This window comes from Myotis yumanensis, unplaced genomic scaffold, assembly GCF_028538775.1.
Source record: "Myotis yumanensis isolate MYYU_CA2020_CCGP unplaced genomic scaffold, mMyoYum1.0.hap1 SCAF_9, whole genome shotgun sequence".
Classification (NCBI taxonomy): Eukaryota; Metazoa; Chordata; class Mammalia; order Chiroptera; family Vespertilionidae; genus Myotis; species Myotis yumanensis.
In genome coordinates this window covers 61442213-61470146 of record NW_027223760.1, presented here as the reverse complement: position 1 = coordinate 61470146, position 27934 = coordinate 61442213, and the positions used below count along the sequence as shown (strand labels likewise).

Below are 27934 nucleotides of genomic sequence, written 5' to 3'. Positions count from 1 at the left end.
TTTACTCAGCCATTAATAGACACTTATCCCTCAGTGCCTGGAAGATTCGAAGTTAAGTGGGCTGCACCCACCTCCCTTTTTGATGTCTGGGCTTTTGTAACTCGTGTATGTTTTTAAGGTCCTGGATGGAGTATCCAGTTTGTTACAATAATACACAGATTAAATTCACAAGAGCCCCAGGAACATATTTCATCAAAACGGCACACAGTGTTTTAAATTCCAGCTGTTAGATTTGTTTGATAGTGACAGGCAAGCATGGGCTAGTATTTATGGAAAATAAACAATTTTTCCCATGCTTTGGAAGTAGATATTTCCTTAGGTCTGTTTTAATGAGCAAATGCAGTCAGAAATCCAGAAGGCACCATTCAGTTGACTTTGGAAACTGACAAGCTGAACATGCAAAATTTGTTCATGAGAAGTTACTAAAAGTTAAACGATCAACAGGCTAGTTTATAATTTTTAAAGAGGTATTTAGAAAGGCAAACATTACTAAATGAATGGAAAGCATATTTTTAAAAAAATAGCTTTTGATCACATGCAACAGGTCCATGAAAAAGTCACAATTTTTGATATTTACATTTTTAATACCACATAAGTCATAAAGGAAGAATATATATATTTTCCTTTTTTTAGAAGCAAGGTTCTCTTTTTAAAAACATGAAAAGGAAAGTAAGTAAGCTTTTAAAAGTTAAACCTGCTTTTTTTGGGGGAAAAAAGTTAAACCTAGCCATACACATAAAATTTCAACTACTAAAATGTTTAAGATTGAGCTTACAATACAGTTCTAAATTATATAAAAACACGCTTGTTTCTTCTATCTCATAAAGTAAAAATATCTTACTAAGTTAAATGTGAATGAAAATATTGTGGAAATGAGTTTTACATTTAAAAATTTGGATTTGCTTGGCAGGAGAAAACAACAAAAAACTTGTTAGAAAGAATAGTTGCATTTAAAATGGATGATCTGACATCTTCCAGTTCCTTATCCAAAATTATCAAGTAACTTTCTTTTAAGAAAAAAAGAAGAAAAGTGTAAGTACTCTTCATATTATGCAATGATTCCCATATATTTTAAAAAAGCCTGCCATTCATCTTTCAGTTGGAAAATACACACTTTTTAAAATGCCATATACGGCTTGACAAGAGAAACCAACTCTATCAATTGTCATAATTAAGATGTTTCAGTGTAAATCACAATATTTTCTCTATTACACAATACATTTTTCTACTAGTAAGAGTACCAAGTCATTAAAGAGGTTTGTGTGCATTTCTGCTATACAGAATTTCATTTTGTTTAATGCAAGCATTTTATATCTTTCCCATGGAATACCTGTTAAAAGTGCACCACGAATGTCTGGTGCAAATGAAGCCTGTGAATGGAGTGCACCATCACTGAGCGACCCTGGGAGGCTCCCCCACAACCCCAGCGCGGCGTTCATTTCCGTCTTCCTCGTCTCCAGTCCACATTTTGTTGGTCCAGGAAGGCTCCACGGGCCAGACCCTCCCCCAACACCCACCATTGTGCTTGTACACACAGGGCAAATTCTGAATGGTTCTCATGACCAAATGCGGGCAGAAAAGGGGCAGAAAGAGACTCGAACCATTTTCGGGGCGAACACCACCTTCGGGTAACGCAGAGTGGTCTTCCTGTGCGTTAAAGAGTCCCCAGTTCTCCAACTAAAATCACTTAAATGAAAGTACCAGCCTACCCCACTCCTCCTCTGCAAACTACAGGAAGAAATGGTTTCCTTTTAAATACCGACTTTCCCCCACGCTGCCTTCCCCCCTCCGGCCTTCGAGGCCCCGGGACGCCCCCAGCCCCACCCAGGAACCGCCTCCGCCCCTGCGCTCCCCTCCCCCACCGGCGGCCCAGCCCTCCCCCGGCCTCATTTATCCCGAAGCCTTTTCTGCATCGCGCAACCAATGGCAAACGCGAAGCCCGGAGCCACCGAGCGCACAGGCGGAGGAGGTGTCGCCCAGACACCCGCCCAGGACGCCGCGGGCTCCCCTCCCCCACCGGCCGGGCTTGGGGCCGCCCCACTTCCCCGGTGCCCGGGCCGGTGAAGGGTGCAGGGGTGGGGCGCGCCCGCCCGCCTCCCCCGCCCTGCCCACCCCACTCCCTCGCCGCGCTCCCGCCCCCGCCGGCGCTGGGAACGTGCTTTCGGCGGTGCCGACGTTACTCTGCTACTGTCACCCGAGCCGCAGGGCGAGTGCGGGATGGGGACCTGTTTCAAGAAATCGAATATTTAAAAAACTCCGGTAACTAGGACTGAGGAACTGCCTAGTAGTCCCCCCACCCCATCTCATTAAGAAAAAAAGAAATCAATACCCCTCCCTCCCCTCCCCTCCCCCTCTGGCCCCGCCCCGACCAGATAACCCTTTCTAAACTCGGGGCGTCTTCGGCTGCCGCCGCGGGTCCCCTCCGCGCTCCGCCCGCGGCTCCGGCAGCGTTCCTCCTTCCTCCTCCTCCCCCCCCCCTCGGGGTCCCTCCCCCGGCCTCCTCGCCCCTCCCCTCCCCTTCCTCTCCCCACCCGAAACCCACTCTAATTGAGGCGCTGGGATTCCTCACGTGAGACGTTGATTTGTAGTTTGAACACGTGGCTCATTCAAAAAGCCGGACACTCGGAGCGGATCCTTTCCGCCTCCCGCGCCTCCCCCTCCCTCCCTCCGTCCGTCCGTCCCTCCCCGGCCCCCCTCCCGCCGTCGCCCGGCGGGCAGCTCGGGGAGGCGGTGCCTGCGCGCCGAGGGTGATATTTCCACCGTCCGCCGGCCGGGCGCGGGGCCGGGGAGGAAGAGACAAAAAGTAGTTTCCCCTCCTCCTGCCTCTCCCCTCCTCTCGCTCGCTGGTCCCGCCTCCGCCTCCGAGTTCGCCAGACTCGTCGATGCGTTTGGGTTGCAGGAAGGCTTTTTCTGTTCGCTTTTTTTTTTTTTAATACCCAGAAGAGGAAAAACAACCTTCGGATCTGATTTTCCCCTCCTCGTCCCGGTGCTCGGTTCCTACTGCGTTTGTGCGTTTTAACGGCGAGAAGACGAGGGGGAACAAAACCCGCCGGAGCAAGCCATCACTGGGGGGGATTTTAATTTTTCCGTTTTTCTCATAATTTTTTTAAAAAAAGAAACAACCACTCTTCACGATGAACAAACTGTATATCGGGAACCTCAGCGAGGGCGCCGCGCCCGCGGACCTGGAAAGTGTGTTCAAGGACGCCCAGATCCCGGCGTCCGGACCCTTCCTGGTCAAGACCGGCTACGCCTTCGTGGACTGTCCGGACGAGAGCTGGGCCCTCAAGGCCATCGAGGCGCTTTCAGGTGGGCCCCGGCCTGGCCCCGCGCCCGCCCGCCCCGCGCCTCCGCCCGCCGGGCCTGCGGGTTGGGGGCCCGGAGCCCGGAGCCCGGAGCCCGGAGCCCGGAGCCAGGAGCCAGGCCCGCGCTGCCACCGGCTCGTGCACGCCGGGCCCAGGCCCGCGCGAGGCGGGGAGAGGGGCCGCGGCCCGGCCGGGGGCGGGGAGAGGGCCCGAGGCCGGGGCCCACACGCGTGGGGTCCCCGGTGCTTCCCCAGCGTGGACTCCGACCCGCCCCCCCTTGCTCCCCTTCCCCCGCCGGGCTCTGCGGGCTCAGGGCGGTCGCGCTGTCAGGAAGCCCGGGCGCGGGCTCCGAGGGGCCGGGGGACCGCGGCGGAGCGGGGCGAGGGGCCGGGGGAGGGGCGCGCGCCCGCCCGCCCGCGCGGGACCAGCGCTCTCGGCGCCCCGCCCGGCCGGGCGCGTGCTCCAGGCTCCCGCACGCCGGGCCTCGGGGGCCGAGCGCTAACGGCCCGCTTCCTTCTTCCTCTTCTCACGACTTACGGCGTGGGGTTCTCTCCCGGACGCCAACGGGGGAGCGCGGAGTGGCCCCGACCCCTCCGCGGAGTGCGGCGGGGCTGGTGCCCCGCACGGCGGCCCCGCGCCGGCGGCGAGTGTGACCTGGGTCCCCGGGTCCACCTCCCTGCGACCCACGAGCCCGGCGGGCAGGTGGGCGGGCGGGGGTCGCCCGAGAGGGACCTGCGGTCGGCGGGGCGCGCTGGGCGCGGCGGGAGCGCCCCCGGGAAGGCTGCGCTCCGGCTCCGGGAGCCCGCGCCCCGCGGTGGGGCTGGGGCCGCGCCGTCCGTCCGTCCCGGGCTGGGCTCCGCCGCCGGCGTTTGCTCTCCCTGCGCCCACCCTGCTGTCCTCCTGTCCTTCCCGCCGCTCCCTGCTCCGCGCGGGCCTGGGCATGAGCCGGGGCGCAGGGCCCGGGCGCCCCCTCCCCCGAGTTTGTCTCACGGGAGGGGAGGGCGGGGGCGCCGCGGCGGTCCCGCGAGTGTCGTGGGGTCGGGTGACCCCCGCAGGTGGGCGAAGACTGTGACCCCAGCGGTGGGGCCGCCCGTGGTCTCGCCTCCCCACCCGCCTGGAAGTGACGGCGTCCCCCTCGCGCGATGCGGGGCTTCCCTCTCGGCCTGGAGCCGCGTCGGGGGCCCGTGGGGTCCCAGGGAGCCCCTGTGTCGCCGCTTAGGGTCCTCGCGGGCTGGGGAGCCGCTCCCCCCTGCCAACCGTCTCCCACCCTCTGTGTGTCCGCAGGTAAAGTGGAGCTGCACGGAAAACTCCTGGAAGTGGAGCACTCGGTCCCCAAAAGGCAAAGGTGAGCCCGTTTATCATGTCCTCGTGGATTCTCTCCTCTCCCCATTATTGGGAGGGCAGGCCGCCCACACAGCTGAAGACAACTTTTCCTCTTAGCGTTTATGGGGCTGCTTGCTGTGTGGCAGGTGCGCGCGTGGGTAATGCTGCCGAGAGGAAGGGCTCGCCGGCGGGCCCCTGGCGCTCGGCGTTATTGGTGTACAAGTGTCTGCTGGGAGCTCTCACAACCGAGTCCTCCCCAGCAGAGCAGTTCAAGTTGCAACCTCAGGAAACCAGCCTCTGCGTGCAGTTTTGGGGAATCTGTAGGACTTAGGAAGCAATGGGCGACTCCCCCCCTCCCCAGCCCTCCACCCCCGTCCTACTTATAAGTACGGGATAGGCAAAAGCAGCTGCGGACACCCGTGGGTGTGGCGTGCCTTTCCTTTTCTGTCCCGAGTTGTGGCTGCCAGGCTGAGAGGAGAGAAATTGCTTTGTACCCTGTTAGCTGGCCAGCGGGGATTGGAACACGTGAGGGCACGACCGCCTGGCCTTCTCCTGCCCAGAAGCGCCTTTCAGTCATTCCGGAGGTGCACAGGTTTCTGCAAACCCGCCTTTGTCTCCTGCTTCTCCCCCACCACACCCTTTAAAAATATTTTTGCTTGTAAATAACCACCAAGAGATCATGAAGTCCCAAGATTTGGGCTACTGTAGCAAGGGGATTGCACTTTTTGGGAGAGCATGTGTTGTGTGTCACTTTATAGAATGTTTGGAGGCTGTGTTTGTATTTCTAGAGTATTCTGGAGAAATGGCTCCTTTCTCAAGATCAGGCCCTTATCGCCGCTCTGTAACTGAAGAGGTGCTGGGGCTGGCCCATGTAAGCCTTTCTGGGTTTCGCAAGGTGGGGTTAGGGTTTGTGCCCTTTCCCCTCCCATCTCCCCACTCCCAACCGGGCCAAGCAGTAACCTGGAAGTTAATGTAAACGAGGACTGTTTGTGTCCGGTTAGGCATTGGTGATAGTGTGGGTGCTAGAGGGCAGGAGGGTTTGCTGTGTACTTCCCTGTTGCTGTGCAGAGAGAGAGAGGGCTGCATAAACTGTCACTGTGTGCCTGTTTCTAGATTGAGTTCTCTTCCAGGTAAAGCATTTCACAAATCGTGTTTTTGTTAGCAAGTGGGTTTGGATTTTTGTGGATTTCTCTTGTTCGTGTACTTAATTTTCATTAGGATAGTTGAAAAGAGGTTTGTGTGACCAGGTAGATTTAGTTCTAGTTGGGAATTTCTGTAGGGGGTCAAATAATTTCATATAATAGGATGGAATTCTGTAAAAAAATTTTATTAATTAATAGAATGTATAGTGGAAAGTATCTAAACGGATCTCAGGTTTGTAGGAATTGAAAAATTCTGCACGAAGTCATATCTCCTTAAAAAGAAGTTTAAAGGCATAGTCTGAATTGTTTACCTGGGGGAGGGGATGTAAGCACATTTCTGCAAATTCTAATTGGTTTTGTGTTTAGCGAGTGTGTCTTAATTTTCTTTAAATATTGAATAAATTTAAAAAAGCAATAGTTCTGTTGAAGGATTGGCATTTTAACATTTGAGAGTTCCTAAATGTAAACATTAAGTGTCTTGTGTTTCTCAGATACAATTCATTGACCTTAACGCAAATGCCAGTTACTTTATCTTACTCTGCTGATTTTCCTTTCCAGCCTGGTGTTAATTTCTCCCCACGTGTAGGGAATTAAACTTAAAACACCTGGTAAGAACTGCCTCTTTTATTCATCAAGGCTTTGCTCAACCTAAAAACATAACTTAGTTACTTGTTACTTTATAATGAGCAGGTTCCTCTTTAGGAAAGCACATAAGGTATAATGTTACCAGTGGCAGCAAGTATTTATCAATGGAAGCTTCATTTTATGAACAATGTAGATTAAATTAAACTGCTCAGGACTTTAAATGATACTTACTAGCAAGACAAATAGCTGTATTGGAGACAACTTTTTACTCATTTAGAGAATAATCAAGTAACTCCTTTGTTTATATTGAAATGGCTAAAAACAAAAGTAGAGCTTTCTTTTTTGGGATTTTCTTAGAGAAATGTTCTGGAAATTCATATTACAATTTTGTTTTAACGGAACCTTGGAGATGTGATGCAGTTTCCCTTATTTGAATGGGCTTTGGAGAGGGCAGAAGAAGGAACCCTGGTGATCCACATGACCAGCACCTACAGCAGGTCAAGAGGTGGTACTGGTGACAGAGGGTTGAATGCCACAGACCAGTCCTTGCCAAGTGAGCCTGCTGGACTTCTGGGTGGAGTTCTTTGTGCTTAGCAGTCATTGCATTCCATCCCATCATCATGTAGGCATCTGAGGCAGGCACACCCACATATGCTGCAGTGACCTTTATACCTGCTGTGCAAGGCATGTCGGGAGCTCTGTGCTGAAGAATGCTTATGGCACCACTCTGAGATGGATGAATGGGCTTGCAGCGACTAAAACAGGGGAGCAGGCCTAGGAAGTGATTTGATGCTTGGCAGCCTGGCCTAACTCTGACTGGGAGCAGAGCTGGGCGGGGACCCTTTCAGGAAGGGGTATTGTTGAATTTGTTTCAGACCAAGCTTAGCTCCTGATTACCGAAGTCTCAAGGGAATGTGGAAGGAATGTTGCTTATCTGCATTCAGATACCCCTCCATTGGGGAAGATTATAGCAGCACTTCACAGAGCTTGAGGTTCCCTCCATCCAGAATGAAGAGGATTGCACTGAATATTGGTGGTAGTGTTGCACTTTCTGTTCCGAATATAAAAGATACAGCACATGAAGACTTGGCTTCACTCTGAGGCATAAGCTTAACCACCCCCCTCCCACTTGGGGGTAAAGTTTAAGTTAAGGGTGGGTGTGAAAATCGTTGGGACTTTGGGAGAGTAGCTGAGTTTGGTTGGGAAGAGCGCTGGTATCTTTGTGGGACCTTGTATGTGCCCCTATGTAAATAGCACTGATTTTGTTGTTGTTATATTGTGGGCTATTGGGCATGGGAGAGAGACCAGGAAAGTCGCTGACACCGGGGAACTGAGAGAGTGGTGGTTTTACTTCATTTTCCATTACTTTTTTAAATTATGAAAATTTTTAAATATTTTCAGTTTTATAGCTTAAACGTCCTCATGGTTTAGCTGTTAGAACATACTGATCAGAATATGTAACCAAATATATATTTGAACAAAGGAGCAAAAATAGTAGGATATTATAGTGTTAATATTTTTTTTTTTTCCAGGCAGAATTCGTTAAGACAGACTGTGGTGCCTAGGCTCAAAATCTCTTTTGTCTTGTTTCCTTAAAAATAAATGAACAACTCATTTGCATTTTAGAATCTAGTGCTTAACATGTAAATTGGATAGACAGAGCATGTATAAAAATTACTGGGGTTTTAAGTGTATCTTACTTTAACTGGCTATTTAAAAGCTAGTGCTTCATTTTAAAAATATATATATATTTTATTGATTTTTTACAGAGAGGGATAGAGAATTAGAAACATCAATGAGAGAGAAACATCAATTAGCTGCCTCCTGCACACCCCCTACTGGGTATGTGCCTGCAACCGAGGTACATGCCTTTGACTGGAATCGAACCTGGGACCCTTAAGTCTGCAAGCAGATGCTCTATCCACTGAGCCAAACCAGTTAGGGCAACTAGTGCTTCATTTTAATAGCTGTTCAGTATAGAATAGGTTGATGCTGTGACCAGCCATGTGCCCACTAGCCAGGGCATATGATCCTGTTGTTTCAGGACAACAAAAGCTGTTTTTAATGCTGACCATTTAAACATAGGTGTGGATGGCAATGCTGCTTCTTGCTTAGCAGACTGGTACAGGTGAATCTTGTGAATCAGGGAGATTTCTCACACATGTAGGAAACTTTTGGTAAAGAAGCAGGGCTATCTTTGGAGCACTCAGTTTAAGATCAGTAATGCATGGCTGCTTAAGTGGTGGTAGCCAAAGACATTTTTCTTGATATCAACCTGTTTTCTCAAAACAGTTTGGAAGCGTTTAAAAGATTTCGTACTTTGGCCTTATTGGAATTTATACCAAAAAAAAAAAATGTTGAAGTGCTGTGTGTGGCTGTCCACAGTAACAAGGAAGATGTAAGAGAAGCATGACATGTGCCTGGAGCCAGTGGGAATTGAGGATCTTGGTTTGTGTTTGTGACTTTCCTTTGGACTTGTGTGATCACTTACATGATCTGTTCCTGACAAATGTCATTAATAAACTAACAAGGGGCATATTTTGTTCCGATTTGCCATTCTGCTGGAGGGAAATGAATTAGCAGCTAAGACTTAAGCATATCTTCTGGAATTGCAGAGCTCCGAGGTTTCCCCTGTAAGAAGCTTGACTTGTATTTCTTGCCTGTAACCTGGTGATAGCTCAGTTGCTTTTGCACGGGCACCTCTTTCACGCCGTCAGCAAGAGGGAAATGATCTGTGCCATCCTGTGAAATTCTTTTATGAGCCACATCACTGCAGTTACCTTATAGGTCTGGCATTTTGTATGAAAGTGAAGCTGTCGAGCCACCTTGATACATATACTTAAGGCAACTCCATTGTCATCGTCTTTAGCAGCATTAAGACAACAACTTTTCTAGCAGTAATATTTCTGAACGGTATGAATTATCCGTTGAGTAACTCCGGTGGTTGGTTTGGTCTGAGAGGAGGGGGAGAGGCTGCGCTATTCTTAGCTGAGTTTCTTTTATCGACTCTTGCCTCTGATTCAAACTCCTGGAGTCATAAGACAGGAGGTGGCAGTGTGGTAGCAGTGACCAACGGGTAGGCTTGGCATTTTTTGTTAGGATTTCTGCCCCATAAATCTGATGTTTAAAAAATTGGCTTGGACTGCCAGGGTTTTGCTTGAAAGCTGGTTGCAAACATAGTATTCAGGGCTCTCTTAAAATTGAGGGTATAATTTCTCATGCTCTTAACTCACTGTTTGGCAAGTGCTCAGTATTGGTAAATGAACAGAGTTATAAATTTTAATATACTATGTGGATTTTGTTGCCCCGAAGGGGAACACATACCAATTATGTATTTTAGAAAATTATCCTGAGACCATTTAACTTGATTAGGAAATTGTCTGAAATTATTATAGAACTATTCTTTGAGGACTCTAATTGAACTATAAGCTGAAAGAGGCATAAATCCTCAGAATATCTGGCATTGTCACTTAATTGTTTAGGAAGTTGATTTATAACAAACCACCACAAAGTAGCAGTTCAAAACAACAAGTTATTCTTCCTCATGACACTGATTGATTCTGTTCCACTTGGTGTCATTTTGGGTTAGTTAGTAAGCTGGGTGAAAAAGTTCAAGAAAGCTTCACTCACCTGCTTGGCCTCTTGGTGCTTGTCTTGACCTTTCTCCACATGGTATCTCATCACTTGGTAGTAGACTGTAGCTGGCTACCCCAAGTGAAAGCAGAAGCTCCAAGGCCTCTTAAAGGGACGGCCTAGAATTAGCACACTAGTATTTCTATCCCATTCTACTGATCAAGGCAAGTCACAAGGCCAGCACTGATTCAAGGGGGATATGGAAATACACTCTACTTCTTTTTTTTTTTTTTTAATTCTGACCTGAGGATATGTTTTCATTGATTTTTTTAGAGAGAGAGGAGAAGGTGTGGAGGTTGGGGGGGGGAGGAGAGGAGAGAAACATTGATGTGAATGAGAAATATCAATCCATTGCCTCCCGTACTCCAGCTGGGGATCAAACCTACAACCTGGGTATGTGCTTTGACCGTGAATTGAACCACAACCTTTAGGTGCATGGGATGATTCAACTGAGCCACTCAGTCAGGGCTAGACTGTCTACCTTTTTTTTTTTTAAAAAAAAATATTTTTATTGATTTCAGAGAGGAAGGGAGAGGGAGAGAGGGATAGAAACATCAATGATGAGAGGAAATCATTGATCCACTGCCCCCCGCAGGATCCACACTGACTTTCGAGCCGGAAACCTGGGCATATAACCTGACCCATTCCTGGAACCTCCCGATTCCACAACCTCCTGGCTCATAGGTCGATGTTCAACCACTGAGTCATGCCAGCTGGGCCAGGTCCTCTTGTTGAATGGACAAGACTTGTTTGTGACAGTGGACCTACGCTCTGACATCTGTCTCAATACTTCTGGTGACTGTGATTCTACTTTCTTACAGACAATTCATTCTACTTTTTATTAATGTACATGCGGAGAATCTTCTGAATCTGTCTTAGGTTTTAAAACAGTGGAGACCAAGTCCTCTGCTTCCATGTGGTTGTCTATATACTTGAAGATTTGACAAGCCAAGGTTGAAACTATTGGCCAAAACACTTAGGGACATCACAGGCTAAGTTTAAAATACTCTAATCACTTTATTTTAGGATCTTGGAATAAATAAAGCATTCCTTTCATTTTATTCGTAAAGTGCTAGCTATAAGAAAAACAAGAAACCTTTTGTAAGTACCCCAAGTTCCCTCATTTTTGTGTATTTAAAAATCTGGTTCTTGATAAAGTAACTGTGTCTTCAAATTATGAATTCTATCTTTTGCCACAATAGTCACCAAAACTAGGTGATGTGTTAGAGCAGGGGTCCTCAAACTTTTTAAACAGGGGGCCAGTTCACTGTCCCTCAGACCGTTGGAGGGCCGGACTATAGTTTAAAAAAAAACTATGAACAAATTCCTATGCACACTGCACATATCTTATTTTGAAGTAAAAAAACAAAACGGGAACAAATACAATATTTGTATTTGCACGTGGCCCGCAGTTTGAGGACCCCTGTGTTAGAGCAATTGATTTGGAGACAGAGTAAGTCTTTTATACAGACTACTAGAGGCCCAGTGCATGAAAATTCATGCACTGGAGGGGGGTCCCTCAGCCCGGCCTGCCCGCTCTCACAGTCCAGGAGCCCTCAGGGGCGGGAGGCAACCCACGATCAGGGGAAGGCGACGCCCTGTCACACCTCTGCTGCTGCCACTGCTGGCAGCGCAAGCCTCGGCCGGCCCTGGTCACCTGAGCCTCTGCCGGCCCTGGGCAGCTGGGGAGCTGAGGGGACTGGGGAACTCTGGAGGCAGGCCTTGGATGGTGGCTGCCGCCCCGGCAGGGCTGAGGGGACTGGGCGCTGCCATCTTGTGACTGTGGGCACCACCATCTTTGAGGATGTGGCAGTCAATTAGCATATTTCCTCCTTATTGGCTGTGGGCACTGCCATCTTTGAGGATGTGGCAGTCAATTAGCATATTTCCCCCTTATTGGCTGTGGGCACTGCCATCTTTGAGGGTGGGACAGTCAATTAGCATATTCCCTCCTTATTGGCTGTGGTGCCGCCATCTTTGCGATAGTGCGAGGGTCAATTAGCATATTCCCTCTTTATTAGATAGGATTTGTGTATATTAAAGTCCTTTGATCGATAGAGTACTACTTTCAAAATATGTTAAACACCTAACTTAACACATTGCGTACCACATAGAAATCTCTAAGGCATACACTAGGGACTGCACATTTTTGGGCAAACTGCACGTTATTTAAATCATCATAATGCACTTTAGGTGTTGTTTTTCAATAATTATAACATTTTTATTTACAAAAACAATTAAACAATTAAAGTTCCTAGTACTTGTACTGCGTAAAACATTTTCCTCTATGAAGAGGGACCAAACAAAATTTACATAAGTATCTAGATTCACTCCTTTTTCCATGGGCGTGAAAAACGAGAACACTCGTGAGCGGTCCTTAACAGATGGCGCGCGAAACACGAGAAAACTCCTGAGCGGTACGAAATGTGTTAAAAAAGGAAAGCTAATAAAAATGGGAAAGCACAGTGGAAGCTTTCAGGGGTATTAGTTGTACCGAAGGATTCTCCGTTAAGCCCTGGGAGGAGTGGCTTGCCCACAGCACTGCAGGTGACTGGGGTTCCCCGTTTCCAGGTCCACGACTCTGCCCGGCCTTCATGCCTTCCAGTTCAGTTGTCAAGTCCTCAGAGTAGCGTGCACAGCAGCCCCATCATGTGTGCAGTGGCAAGTCAGAGCAGAGATGTCCTGTTTCTTGCTTTCTCCAAAGAAAAAAAGATCTTGTTTGGCTTCTTTGAAGGGTTGATTTATTGTCTTCCTCTAGGAAAAAGACAGGCACAGGTAGTCTGAAGTCTGGGACTTACTATAAAATATCTGGACATCTTGTCTTAAGACAAAATGAGACTACTTTTTCCTTTAAGGTAATTTTTAGTGGCTTCATCTTAATACAGATGAATTGCAGAAAAATTGGAGGGGATAAGGAGATGGGAGAGGAGTGAAGAGGCATTGGAGGCAGGTGCCAAGGCTTTTCTCAGGCAGGTGATGTGTTGGAGATAACAAAAGAGGTAGCAGTGTCCGGAGTGGAGGCTGTGGTGCCTGCTTCCAATGTAGTAGGATCCTGGCTTGCAGGAGGAAGTCTCTTTTAATCATATATATATATATTTTCATTGATTTCAAAGAGGAAGGGAGGGTGAGAGAGGGTTAGAAACATCAATGATGAGAGAGTATCATTGATCAGCTGCCTCCTGCACACCCCCTACTGGGGATTGAGCCTGTGATGCAGGCTTGTGCCCTGGCTGGGAATCAAACCGTGACCTCCAGGTTCTGAGCCATGCCGGCTGGGGAAGTTTCTTAAATGTGGGATATTGTTAAGGATTAGGAGAGAGTAGGAAGGAGAAGTTGTGTGGAAACCTCTTTGATTAGGAGCCCTGATGCTTGCCTCATGTGCCCTTGTTTAACTGAAAGGTTCAGCCAGAAGAATGTGGGACATGAGGTCTTAGATCTGGCTTTGAATCCCAATTCCATGTTCTGAATGCACGGTGTTGTGTAAGGACGAGGAAATCGCGGTCTGGGCAGCTTAGAATGGAAACGACGCCCCAGGATCCTGGGCGCAAGGTGGGTAAAGCATCAAAACATTATCACTCAGTAGCCACTCCAGGGGCAGCTGTTGTATTTTCCCCCTTGAGATGCGAGTGCAAAGGCTGGAAGTAGATTACATGTGGTGGTAACAGAATATGGACAATCTTTGTTCTGATTTGGGATGTGGACTGACACGTAGAAATCGTTATTTTCACTGAGCATGTATTAATTTTTTTAAAGTAAGGTATAACCTAGATTCAATAGAGTGTATGAGTATTAAGTAAACTGCTTATGAGTTCTTACATATGTATACATTCAAATTAATTCAAACCACATGAATTAAAATGTGAACATACTTGTTTTACAATCCTCCCTATGCTCATGTATTTCTTGGTCTTGCAGCTGATACCTGGGTGTATTATTTTCCAGAAATTCTTCTTTGCATGTTTCCACAAACCCTTTTTAATTTAATAATGAAATCATTCTGTTTATATAATTAGTGCTTGTACTAAATTATGTATCCTGAAGACTCTTCAGCATAGGCACAACAATTTAACAGTTGCATTGTTCAGTATAGGTGTGTAACAATTTGTTCTTTTCATAGTAATTTCAGTCCGGGATATTTATATGTGTGTAATAGGACTCTTGGTTATATATTTTTATAAGGCAAATTCTTATACTAGGAATTGCTATGTCAAAAGACCTGCACATTTAAATTTGAAAGTGTTCTGCCCCAAACACTAAGTTAGCATATATTGACATGGTTAGTCATAATTCGACCAACGAGAGCTGTTTTCAGTGAAGTGGGCAGTGAGACAGTTTGGTTAAAAACTGTCTTTTCGAAATTTGTGATCTGAGAGAATCGAAGATGGCGGCATAGGTAAACACCGGAGATTGCCGCCGTAAACAGCCACTTCAAAAATACAACTAAAAGTCGGAACGGACATCAACCAGAACCACAGGAAGGCTGGCTGAGGAGAGACTCTTCAACTAGAAGCAAAAACAACAGCATTCCGACGCTCAGAGGAGGCGTAGTGTGGAAAATTTAAAGGTACGGTGGTGCGCGCGCAAAGCGGGCTGGCGGCTGAGGGTGCGGTTGTCGTTTTCAATCAGGAGTGAGTCTCAGACTCTGGGGGACTGTCTGGCTACGGCCCCTCCGAGGTTTGCAGCGGTTGTGGGGACAGAGAGGCAGAGCCCCTGGGGACGGACTGAGAGCGGCCATAGCGGCTCCCTCCCCCCGCCCTGTTGAGCCCGCCCAGCCCAGGCCCTGCGCACAGCCATTTGCCAATTGCCTCAGGCAAAGGCTGGATTAGCGCCTCCCCAGAAGACAGACGTTTTCCGCTCAGCTGATTCCAACAGCCAGTCGGCCTGGTGGTCAAATCCCTCCAGTGTTAACTACAACAATTAAGGCTTGGCTAGAACAAGACTGCGCACAGAGACCACAAGGGGGTGCACCAAGAAAGCATAAAAGATGCGGAGACAAAAAAACATGACAGAAATGGAGGATATGGAGCTAAGAATCGCAATTTTGAGGGCTTGCCATAAATTTGTGCAGAGCCTCACGAAAACTAATGAGACCCTCGATGCTACGATAAAGAAATTAGAAAGTAAGCATACACGGACTGAAATAAAGAATATTATACCCAATAGCAGACCAGAGGAGCTCAAGAATCAAACCAAAGATTCGACAAATAACACCCAATTGGAAAAGCAAAATGAATAAAGAATCCTAAAGTGTGAAGATAGTGTAAGGAGCCTCTGGGACAGCTTTAAGCGGACTAATATCAGAATTATTGGAGTGCCAGAAGATGAGAGACAGCAAGATATTGAAAACCTATTTCAAGAAATAATGGCAGAAAACTTCCCCCACCTGGAGAAAGAAATGGACTTACAGGTTCAAGAAGCGCAGAGAACCCCAAACAAAAGGAATCCAAAGAGGACCACACCAAGACACATCATCATTAAAATGCCAAGAGCAAAAGACAAAGAGAAAATCTTAAAAGCAGCAAGAGAAAGAGACTCAATTACCTACAAGGGAATACCCATACGACTGTCAGCTGATTTCTCAACAGAAACTTTGCAGGCCAGAAGGGAATGGCAAGAAATATTCAAAGTGCTGAATACCAAGAACCTACAACCAAGAGTACTTTATCCAGCAAAGCTATCATTCAGAATTGAAGGTCAGATAAAGAGCTTCACAGACAAGGAAAAGCTAAAGGAGTTCACCAACGCCAAACCAGTATTATATGAAATGCTGAAAGGTATTCTTTAAGAAGAGGAAGAAGAAGAAAAAGGTAAAGATACAAATTATGAACAACAAATATGCATCTATCAACAAATGAATCTAAGAATCAAGTGAATAAATAACCTGATGTACAGAATGAACTGGTGATTATAATAGAATCAGGGACATAGAAAGGGAATGGACTGACTATTCTTGGGGGGAAAAGGGGTGTGGGAGATGCGGGAAGTGACTGGACAAAAATCATGCACCTATGGATGAACACAGTGGGTGGGGAGTGAGGGTGGAGGGTGGGTGGGAGCTGGAAGGAGGGGAGTTATGGGGGGAAAAAAGAGGAACAAATGTAATAATCTGAACAATAAAGATTTAAAAAAAAAAACAACTGTCTTTTCGAGCATGGAGAAGCATCTTAATCTTTCTACAATGGGTGTTGCTCTAACTCTGACAAATCTATGTCCCGATTCATTTGTGCCCCTTGTATGTAAAAATTAAATAAAAAGCCAGAATGTTTTAGTTTTGCTAACTTCTAGCTCGAATAGCTTGGGCTTATGTTCTCCCATACTTAGCACCTTGAATTTGGGACCTTACCTCAGAAACTAGTAGTATTTTCTTGCACTGGAAACTTTACTAAATCATACTTTGAGGTTAAATTGGATTAAAAATTAGTTTCCAAAACAAAATGCTGCTCAGCTTGCCACTTTAGCTGGGCAGATGATGATTGAAGAGTGTAATTAAGAGGCGGTGATGTTAAAACTGAGAAGTGATGGCGGTCTCCCTAGTGGTCCTCAAATGTCAGTTTTTAAAAAAGTCAGCTGTTCTTGCCAAAAAAAAGAAGCCCTTGCCTTTTCTTTGGAGAGATAAGTGTGGTTGAAAATCGTTATTTCCATATTTTGGGGAGTGCTAGTTTACCCATTTCTGCATTTTTTGAGTTTCATTCCCTATGGCTTATATAATTTTTAGTTTAGCAAGCATAGATGGAACATTTGTGCCCCTAATCCATTCTGTCTAGGTTTCAGGAGCTAGAAGAATTAGATACTTGCTTTGAAGAAGTAAGTGAGGTCTGGTGGCTTTCACTTTGTTCTCCCTCAGTCCCTCACTGTGGTGCAGTGATCCTGAAGGTGGATTAATATCTCTGCAGGTAAAGAGAAATTGCAAATGTGGCTTGGGGTACCTGGTATGCCCCAGAACACAGGAGGGGCATCAGGCTGAGGTGAGTGTTGGTAAGCTGGCAGGGAGAGGTTAGAGAGGGATGTGCAGCATACAGGCTAACCATGTGCATTGGGGATGGAAAAGGCAGAAGGGACAGCAGGAGGAAGGCATGTCGGTGTGAAATATCCTGGTGTGTGTGGGGGAACTATAAGCTGTTTGGGATTAGAGAGGCTCAACTGTGAGAGGGTAGTGGTTGAAGCTGAGCCTAGAGGGGCAGTGCAAGAGCAGCCTGTGTGCTTGAGGAGTGACTGTGTGCATTATTCTGATTTTTCATGTGCTTAACTTTAGGGGCTCAGTCTGTTTAATTTGGCAGATGGTTATTTGGGATTATCATGCAAGACTTCATGCCTGTGTTAATTTTGGGGTCTGCTCACCAGAGATCGTTGAGCTGCTTGTGCTTCTTAAGTGCTTCTTGGGAACCACTGTGCCCCAAAAGCATCCTATGGGGTGTAGAGCTGTCCCCAGGATACTCCCCGGCCGGGTAATGAGGGTGAGCTGTGAGAGGACTACGGAACCCTGCCCCGAGGCTGACTGAGCCTGTGTTGTTTTTTTAAGGTCCGCTATGACAAGACAGTCATTGGTAGTGATGATTAAAGCACCTGGGGTTATTTGATTTTTATTATGCCTCTTAAATGAAGTAATGAACCTTTGGAGAAAACGAGGCAGACACGTCTGTGTGCACACAGTTAAACAGCAGAATTAGGGGCAGCCGTGCGTGCAGCACAGGGACAGGGAGGGCCAGTGGCATCTTGCTGGCAATCCTAGACCTCAGTAGCTCAGCTCCTTGATCCTGGGCAAACTAGTTAAACTCTCCGAGCCTCTCAGTTGATCTATAAATAGGGGCCATAAAACCTGCAGAAGGCTGTTGAGAGCTAAATGATTATGTGTGGAAAGACTTCTGGAAGTATCTGGCACCTGTAGGGTATTGTCTCAGATTAATAAGCTTGTGTTTTTATGTGTGGAAGTTGGAAATAAGAGGTAAGTATATCTCTTCCTGTATAAGCCCATGGTTTGTCTCATATGCACAGGTACATGGGAGTGTTTCATGTTTGCTTGTGGAATATAGGTTATGCGTTGTCAGTTAAGAATTTGTACTTTATGTTTAGATGTGTAGGTCTTAGGATCCCTAAAACGGGTCTAGTTTTGAAATTATCTTAAGAGAGATCATACTGTTAAGAAAAAGGATGAGGGGATAAAGAATTCCTGTTAAGTGCAGACAGAGGAGGACAATACAGTATAAAAATGTTCAAGCAGTAAGAAGTGGCAGTTCAGAGGGGATATCTTAAAAGCCAATCTACTTAGGAAAAGATACTCAGTCTTACTAGTTGTTAGAAAAATGCCAATTGGGAAAAGTGAATAAAGTTGATACTGTCTGGTGTTGGCAAGAATGTGAAGGAATGGACACTCGGACAGCTAGAGAGCAAATTGTCAGAGACTTCTTGGCATGCCTTTATTGGCAGTACCTGTTAGAACTTAGTGTGAATGCCCTTCTAGTGTCATAGAAAACAACTCCGTCCTCATGGTTTTGTGCAGTCTGTAGCATCGTTTTAATCAGTAATATGGTAAAAGCTCGAAATCACCACACAGGGCTTTGTAAAAAGGTCTCTGGGTAGTAGTCCATAGTACACGCAGATAAACGTGTAGGTTTTATTGCATCACTCATTACATTTTAACAGGTATACAGGTAACCTGGAACTTTCACATGGTCTACTTTTCAAGCAAAGGGGATCCCTAGCCTTAATTTGACTGCCTGGGACATTTTGCAGTTACCCATTTTTGAGCTTCAGAAGGTAGATTTTTGGCCCTGGCTGGTGTGGCTCAGTTGGTTGAGCATGCCCCATGCACTGAGAGGTCGCTGGTTCGATTCCCCGTCACGGCATGTGCCCAGGGTGTTTGGGCTTGATCATGCAGGAGGCAGCTGATGTTTCCCTCTCTCTCCCTCTCCCTCTCCTTTCCTCTCTCTCTAAAAAGAAATAAAAACACATATTAAAAAAAACTTTTAAAAAAGGTAGATTTTTGAAAAGGAGGAAGCTACCTAGAATCTCTTTTCATCTTTCACTTTGCCCTTAAAAGCACTTTGAAGTAATGTTAAACAGTCTCTTTTAGGCCTGCTTGATGTTTTTCTTCTGGCAATTTCTTTTTTTAAGTATATTTTTATTGATTTCAGAGAGGAAGGGAGAGTGAGAGAGAGATAGAAACATCAATGATGAGAGAGAATCATTGGTTGGCTGCCTCCTGCACGCCCCCTACTGGGGATCGAGCCTGCAACTCAGGCACGTGCCCTTGACCGGAATCGATCCTGGGACCCTTCAGCTGCAGCCTGACACTCTATCCACTGAGCCAAACCAGCTAGGGCTCTTCTGGCAATTTCTATTATAAAAGCAATAGAAATTGGCAAAGGACTTTTTTTTGCAGTATTGTTTAGTAGAAAATTGGAAATAACAAGTGTCCATCCAAAGAAAATATACCATATTTTAACAAAGTATACTGTGATGGATTGTGTGGCAGTTTTAAAGAATGATACTGATTTACTAGTATATGAGAGGATGTGGGAAAGAGCAAATTGAAAAGCAAGTTATGGGATAGCTCTTTAAAAAGATAGGCATTTTGGGGGAAAACCATTTCAGCTGTACGTGTCTGTTGAAAAACAGAAAAAGATCTGGAAGGTTATCTAAGGAAAAGCCTGGTTATCTCTACAAAAGGGAACTGATTGAGGAAGGAAGAGGCTAATGGAAGATCTTTGGTTTTATACCCTATTGTAATGGTTCTCAAACTTTGTGTTTTTTGTTTTTTACTCTTTTTACACTTAAAAACTTTAGACTCCCAAAGAGCTTTCTTGTTGTTTCTTTTTAATTGATCTATATTTAATTAGCAGTTAACCAAATAATATTTAGCACTGGCCTGGTGGCTCAGTTGGTTGGGAGCATTGTCCTGTACACCAAAAGGTTGTGGGTTTGATCCCTGATCGGGACGTGTAAGGGAGACAACCTATTGATGTTTCTCATATCGATGTTTCTCCCTCTCCCTTTCTCTCTCTCTAGGAATCAACTAAAAAAACACACACATATCCTCAGGCGAGGATAAAAAAATGCTTAAAACTATTTTAAAATAAACAACTACAATAAAACTCATTTCATGTTAACATAAGATTTTTTTGAAAATGGGCAGATTAACCTACCATAGTATTTTTTTTTTTTTTTTAGTAATTTTTTTGAAATAGATTTTTATTGATTTCAGAGAGGAAGGGAGAGGGAGAGAGAGATAGAAGCATCAATGATGAGAGGGAATCATTGATTAGCTGCCTCCTGCACACACTCTATTGGAGTTTGAGCCCGCAACCTGGGCACATGCCTTGACTGGAATCGAACCCGGGACACTTCAGTCCGCAGGCTGATGCTCTGTCCTCTAACCACTGAGCCAAACCAGCTAGGGCAACAATTTTTTAAAAAAATACATTTTTTTTTTTATTTCAGAGAAGAAGTGAGAGAGAGAGAGAGAGAGAGAGAGAGAAATATCAATGAGAGAGAATTATTGATCGGCTGCCTCCTGCATGCCTCCTACTGGGGTTTGAGCCTGCAACTCGAGCATGTGCCCTAGACTGGAATCGAACATGGGACTCTTCAGTCCGCAGGCTGACACTCTATCTGCTGAGCTAAACCAGCTAGTAATAACGTAAGATTTTTGAAAAACAAAAACACAAAATACAGAAAACACAAAATACCCGTTCTAAAGCCAAAACAAAAATCAGAAAAGTGGAATTGTTTTACATTTTTGCAAATTTCTTTACTGTTTGGCCTAAAAGACAACTGAATTCTCATAAACAATTCTGCATTCAGTCTGTTGTGATACATTGTTTTGGTTGAAGTATGTGAAGAAAATCCAGCCTCACACAAAACATATCATTAGAAAAGGAAAGAATTATTTTAAGAGTCTTCTTAGATAGTTGTAGATATTCTTTGTTTTTACACCAAAACTAGACAGGTGGTAGTTTTTAAATGGGTTAGTTTGAAATGTGGAATCTGAAATCATATCAGTGGATTTTGTGTATTCTGTTACATTAAAATCCATTGGTCTCTCTTGCACTTTGAATGGTTCTTTTATCCGTAAGTATTGGGAAACTGTCAAAGCTCATGGTGGTAGACAAGTTTGCCAAAATTCTGGTTTTTACTTAAAAGCTCAAATTTAGTCATTGTCAACAAATACTGTTAGGTTTTCTAGAAGTGGCTGGCTGACTTTCTTTTCTTTCTTTCTTTTTTTTAAAATATATTTTATTGATTTTTTACAGAGAGGAAGGGAGAGAGATAGAGAGTTAGAAACATCGATGAGAGAGAAACATCGATCAGCCGCCTCCTGCACATCCCCTACTGGGGATGTGCCCGCAACCCAGGTACATGCCCTTGACCAGAATCGAACCTGTGACCCTTTAGTCCGCAGGCCGACGCTCTATCCACTGAACCAAACCGGTTTCGGCGACTTTATTTTCTTTTGAGCAAATGTCCACCAGATACTCAAGGTTAAATAACCATACTGTCTCTAGCTCTTTCATGTGAAAATGGTGCTGTGTATGAAAAAAGGGGTGGGTCCAGTCTTGCAATTCAAACAGCTGCACAGTGTGTTTTCTTCAGACAGCCACAATAGGTAGCAGAAGTGCTTCCTGCACACTGCCCTTTGCTTCACATAGTTATTAAGGAGGTGTGTGTGCTCAAGGGCTGTTTAAGAAAGTTAATACTCTTTCCTGCTTCATCCAGGGCATTTGAAAATGAAAGTCGGATTACATATTTCTGCATGTGAAGAATACAGTGACTGTACTACAGTTTAGTGTTACTGCCTTGATTCATTTATGCTCAGGTGCCTCAGTTTACCCATCATTGGCTTTTATACCAACAGTGCAAATACCAACACAGTGAAAAGGCAAATAACAACTTAGGAGTATAAAAATCGTGTGGACTTCTTGGACCTCTTGGAAAGTGTCTCAGGGACCCGCAGGAGCCCACATACTATATGCATCGACAATTGCTGCTTTCCACTAATGTGGTGTTTGCAATTAGTTGGATTAGGTATTCCTGGGAATATGTCTTTCCATCATAACCCAACAGATGGCAAGAACAAGTGAGGATTTTATGCAGCTTCATGGCATGTTAGCCTTTGTAGGGAATTTTACACAAGTCAGTTTGTGAAAAACAGGTGTGGGAAGAGAAAAAAAATAAAAGGAAAGAAACTAAACACAAAGGAAGAATCTAGGTCTCTGAAAGATAAAATGTTTAATAATTAGGGAGCATTTAAACACACATGGGGAACATGAAGTGAGTTTGGTCATTTGGGTACCAAAGTGAACTGTGCATGTCAACTAGAGGTCTTGCCTAAGGAAATGAACAGCCTTCAGCATCTCCTGTTATTTCTAAAATGTAAGAGATCTAATTAGAATCTCAGGACATCATTGAAGTTTCTCTTGAGAACTAGATGTTTTGAGGCTAGAAGCTTGTTTATGGTGACTCATTGTGTCTGTAAGGATGGCCACGTGAGGAGTCCTACCTCTGCTATATTTCAGCCAGCTTTCCTTGTTCTTAGTAATTGTTGGTTAACTTTAGAAAATAACTACTTTTGTTCCTATCACAGGAGAGGTACTTTTCTTGTCTTAGACAATATTTTTTTCTTTCAAGAATTATAAGACAATTTCCTTTCATGTTACTTCACCACGTCTTTTTCATTCTGTATATATTTTTTTCTGGCATGAGAAGGCTTGGTAGCTTGCTAGTATGTTTTCTTTTTCAAATGATTGTTTTGCTGATCTTGGGTCTTAGCAGTTTTTAATTTGAGCAAATTTGAGTGTTTACTATATGCCAAGGTACTGCTTTAGTTCTTGGGAATACAAGAACTTGCTCTCATAAAGCTTCGGATCTAGGACTGTGCTGTCCATGAGGGTAGCCACTGGCTACCTGTAGCTGTCAAGGAATTGAGATGTGGCTGGTCCGAATCGGGATGTGGTGTTCATATAAAATACCCTGGATTATGAAGCCTTAGTTCAAAAAGAGAATATAACATACCTCAAATTTTATATTAATGTTACCTGCTTCTTTGTACTTGAATTGGGTACTGGGACAATTCTGTTGAAGTTTGGGGAACTCTCTGCTGAGAATAGACCATGTTGAGTGGAGTGAGATCAGGGAGACCAGTCAGGAGAAAATGACAATTACACAAGTCAGTGAAGGTGGTGATGTCACCAGGGTAGTGAGGGGGAAATGGTGGTAGTGTGTGTGACGAATGGATACACAGAAGCAAACTAATTGTGATGAGCGAGACTGTGGGGAGCAGCATATGGGGGAGGGGAAGACAATTCAGTTTGGCCAGGTTGAGTTGAGATGCCTGTTAGACATGTGGACATAGGACAGTGACTACACAGTAAGGACAGTGAAGACACAGTAAGTGGAAGAGGAGGAGTGGCCAAGGGGATGGAGGAGAGGTGAGGGGGAACCAGTGATACTGATTGATATCCTAGTGCTTTAATCTATAGATGTTATTCAAATTTTGCCTGTTGTCCCACTAATGTCCTTTTTCTGATCCTGGATCCAATCCAACATACCTAATGCATTGAGTTGTGGTGTTTCTTTTAACCTGGGACAATACCTTCGTCTTTTGTTTGTCTTTCATGACCTCCATGAGTTTGAGGAGTGTAAGCTAGTTATTTTGTAGGATGTCTCTCGTGAGTTGGTGTGATGTCTCTCCGTGGTTAGAATCAGGTTATGTATTTTTGGTGGAACACCACAGAAGTGATGGTGTCCTCCGTGCACCACATCAGGAGGCCAGAGAGGTTGGGTTTGTTTCGATAGTGAAGGTGTTAAGATGGTCAGTTGGTTAAGTGGTATCTACCAGCCTCCAAAGTGTCAAATTCCTGTTTTCTCCTTTGCATTAAACAGTGTAAAGCTCCAGTTTCTCATCACTTTCACTAATCCAAACATTCATCGCTGATTCTTACCTCAAACTGTAGTGGCTGTGAGAGGGGACTTGCTGTTTCTGTCATTTCTCCTACATTGATTAGTTGGAATTTTACTCTAAGGAAGAGCTTTCTCTTTGCTGTTTATTTTGTTTCTGTTGATGTGGACTCCCTAATTCTTATTTTACAGACTGTACCATATTACTATTATTTTGTTGCTCTGTCAAAGTGAGGGTTAAGATGAGAGGCATTCTAGCGTGGCGATGGTGAGCGGTAGGCATGATTCAGCACAGATGGCAGAATGATTATGATACTGTAATGTCCACAGTACGAGATGAAATCTTTGTATGCTTATACTGCGTTGTACACTTGGAAACGGACTTTAGCTGCCTAAAGTGCAACAAATCTAATTTATTTGACTCACTTCTGGTGATGTTTTATAACTAGTGAAAATCAGGTCATTCTTCATGTATATGACACATTGCGTTTAAATTCAGGTACTGTGCTCTGTGCCTGATAATGTGTAGTAACTGTTGTCTAGCATGTGCATCGCTGTTAATTGATAATCGTATGTAAGCTGTATTTTCCATACCAGTCTAACTTTATTTTAGCTCACGATTAGGCATTTCCCCCAGTCTATTTCATTTTGATGCACTAAGTGTAGCAAGTGTGAAATTAGTAGAACATTGTTATCCATTTCTTCAGTGTGTCTGTTTGATCTTACATCTCTTGCTGAGTGGTGTATACACTGACACAAATCGAATGGAATCTTAAACTATCTTCTTGAGATAATATACTGTATACAAAACACCCACAGGAATTAAGCAGAACTAGTTTTTTTTTTCCCCCTGTGAATTAAAAAGGTTGGAAGATTAAAAAAATATGCAGTTACATAGCAAAATTTAAACCATAAATAAAAATGATTAAAATGATCTTTTTCTCTCCAAATGCAGTCATTGTGTAGTTTCTTGGGTTTTGGGGGGAGGGGGAGGAAGATTTATATACACATAAAAGCACCTAGGAATGTACACTTCTTAGAAAAAATACTCCTTACTCAGTTTATGCCCCTTGCTGTTTTGAAGTTTTAAAAAGCAGTTCTGAAGGTGCTTTGGAAGCCGGAGGGGAGGAAATTGTGGGAATACAGTATTTCAATGCTATTTAAATAGTGGAGTCTTGATTTAGGAGTAAAGTATATTTACCCATATCTGGATTGGTAATACATTAAAACTTGTTTAAATGTCTTTGTTATTAAAAGGATATTAACAATATGCTAGGTTTCATTATTAATACTGGTTACAGATTATTCTAATTTTCTGAAAACTCAGCATGTGGTTTACCCCATCATCAATATGGAAAGAAGTGTGTTTTACAGTGTTTAACTAAATATTAAAAAAGAACAAAAAATGCCCCCAACCTCCGAAAACTTCAGAGCAGTCCTTTTAAAGAGCACGTTATACTGGAACTAGTTCAATGCTCTAAATCTAAATTTAATTCTGTTATTGTTTGCCCCCCTCCTAACTTTTTGTGTTTAAAAAATTGTTTAAAAATTTTTTTCTAAAAAATTTTTTTATTGATTTCAGAGAGGAAGGGAGAGGGAGAGAGAGAGAAACATCAATGATGAGAGAGAATCATTGATTGGCTGCCTCCTGCACACCCCCTACTGGGGATCGAGCCCACAAACCAGGCATTGCCCTTGACTGGAGTTGAACTAGGGACCCTTCAATCTGCAGGCTGATGCTCTATCCACTGAACCAAACCAGCTAGGGCTTAAAAATCTTTATTGTAGTTTATTTTTATATTTTAAGTTTCTCTCTTTTTTCTTTTTTTTCAAGCTGTTTTGCTAATTGTTTTATAACCACAATAAATGAGTACAGAGAATACCCTGTACAAAACAACACTATAAAGATTCAAGATCAAGGTGTTCCTTTAGGCAAGACTGAAGATTTCAGTCTCTGGTATTTGGAATTTAGGCTGCAATCCTTATTTTTGGATGGATCACTGGGTGTGTAGTACAGTCCATGCTGTTAACCAGATTTGAACAGAAGAATGGCCAGTTGGCCCAGGTAGAAGTAGATGAAGTGTTTGGTTTCATGTGTCACGTAACTACCAAAGTTCCTCCCACCATGCGGTGCCCGGTGGGGTTGTACTTCTTGTCAAACTCCTTCTTTTTTTTTTTTTTTAATTCTTTATTAGTTAAGGTGTCACTAATGTGTCCTTATCCCCCCCATTAACTCCCACCCCCCTAAACTCCTTCTTAATATGGGCCTCAATATCCTTTTCTATGTTATATTTCTCCAACGCCTGAGTAGCACATTCCACAGAGTCCTGTTGCATCTCCGACATATCGGCATTTTTGATCACCGCCTTTTGGTCGCACATGGTTACAGTGGGCTGGCCGACTGCAGCAGTCTCCTGGGGGAGGGGCCGGCAAGAAAAGCCGTCACTATTGAAGCCGTGGTGCATCTACTCTCTTTTTTCTAATGGTGTTTTTAAACTGCTTTTTTTGGTTCTCAAAATGCCGTTTATTTTATATTTTAAAGTGTTTTTTAAAAATTATTTTTAAATTATAGTTGACATGAAATTATAATAATTTCAAGTGTACAATGTAGTGATTAAATATTTACATACCTTACAAAGTGATCACCCTGATAAGTCTAGTACCCATTTGACATAATACATAGTTATTACAATATTATTGATATACTAGAGGCCTGGTGCACGAAATTGGTGCATGGGTAGGGTCCCTAGGCCTGGCTGGCAGACAAGGCCCATCTGGGCCTTCCAGCTGCTGGCGGGGCCTTCCTTCCCTGGCTGTTGGCTGCCGGCCTGGGCCTTCCTTCATTCTGCACCACCCCCTGGTGGTCAGCGCACGTCATAGTAAGCAATCGAACTCCTGGTTGAACTCCAAGGGGACACTTTGCATATTAGCCTTTTATATATATAGATTCCCTATGCTGTACTTTATACCTCCGTGACTATTTTTATAACTGGCAATCTGTCATGCTTTTTTTTTTTTTTTTTTTTTTTTAAATATCCCTACGAGGGATCGAGCCCACAACCCAGGCATGTGCCCCCGACTGGAATTGAATTTGAGACTCTTCAGTCTGCAGGCTGACGCTCTATCCACTGAGCCAAACAGGCTAGGGCTGTAATGCTTATTTTTAAAATTAAAAATTTTACAGAAAAATCATTTAAAAATATTCTGGAAAACACTGAAATTTGATTTGCACGCATAAAGAAAATAGTTCAGGATTTTAAAGAAGATTATTGTTTTAGTTTTTATACTGTTAACAAATATAAATATTTTAAATTGAAGTGTACATTAATGAATTTTTAACAAATAGAATACTGGTTTGTTTTAATTCCATGTGGCAGTCTAAAACAGTTAGTGTACATCAATCTGGCTGATTCTAAATTAATAGACTCGTTTAAACTGTAACTCTTACATAAACTATATAATTGAGTGTTGCTAAACATCTCATAATGTAATTAGAGCTAGCAAATCAGTACTGCATATTACATCTAAGATTTGTTGTATGTCTTGAACTTTTAAACAAGTTTAAATTTATTAAAAATATTACTGTTGCCCTGACCAGTTTGGCTCAGTGGATAGAGCGTCAGCCTGTGGACTGAAAGGTCCCAGGTTTGATTCCGGTCAAGGGCATGTACCTTGGTTGCGGGCACATCCCCAGTGGGAGATGTGCAGGAGTCAGCTGTTGGCTGTTTCTCTCTCATCGATGTTTCTAACTCTCTATCCTTCTCCCTTCTTCTCTGTAAAAAAATTAATAAAAATATAAAAAAATATTACTGTTTATACTGTCTAAATATGTAGATCTGACAAATTTTAGTTTGGTCATGATAGATTTGTGTATTAGTATTCACCTTTTTAAGAATAGCTTTAAAATTTTATGATAGTGTAATCAGTTTGCAATGTTAAAATTTCACTAAACTGCTTCCAAATGGCTTAGTCAAACATAAAATTCTAGTTCCCTAGTTTTATTGTAATTTTTAATTTGGTTTAATTACTGCCACCCTAAATTTTTAAATTTAT

The 27934-nt window shown here is 44.0% G+C and overlaps 1 protein-coding gene and 1 pseudogene across 2 annotated transcripts in view; one reads left to right on the top strand and one right to left on the bottom strand.

Annotated features, from left to right (window-relative positions):
- Positions 1–2971: 2971 nt before the first annotated feature.
- IGF2BP3 (insulin like growth factor 2 mRNA binding protein 3) overlaps positions 2972–27934 on the top strand; it is a 109845-nt gene continuing 84882 nt past the window's right edge. For both annotated transcript variants that reach the window (XM_070424430.1, XM_070424429.1), the window contains exons 1-2: positions 2972–3309; positions 4590–4650. In XM_070424430.1, coding sequence (XP_070280531.1) covers positions 3135–3309; positions 4590–4650 — 236 coding nt within the window. In that variant the 5' untranslated portion in view covers positions 2972–3134. The remainder of the gene's footprint in view (positions 3310–4589; positions 4651–27934) is intronic.
- On the bottom strand, positions 25826–26262 carry LOC139016985 (dynein light chain 1, cytoplasmic-like; annotated as a pseudogene).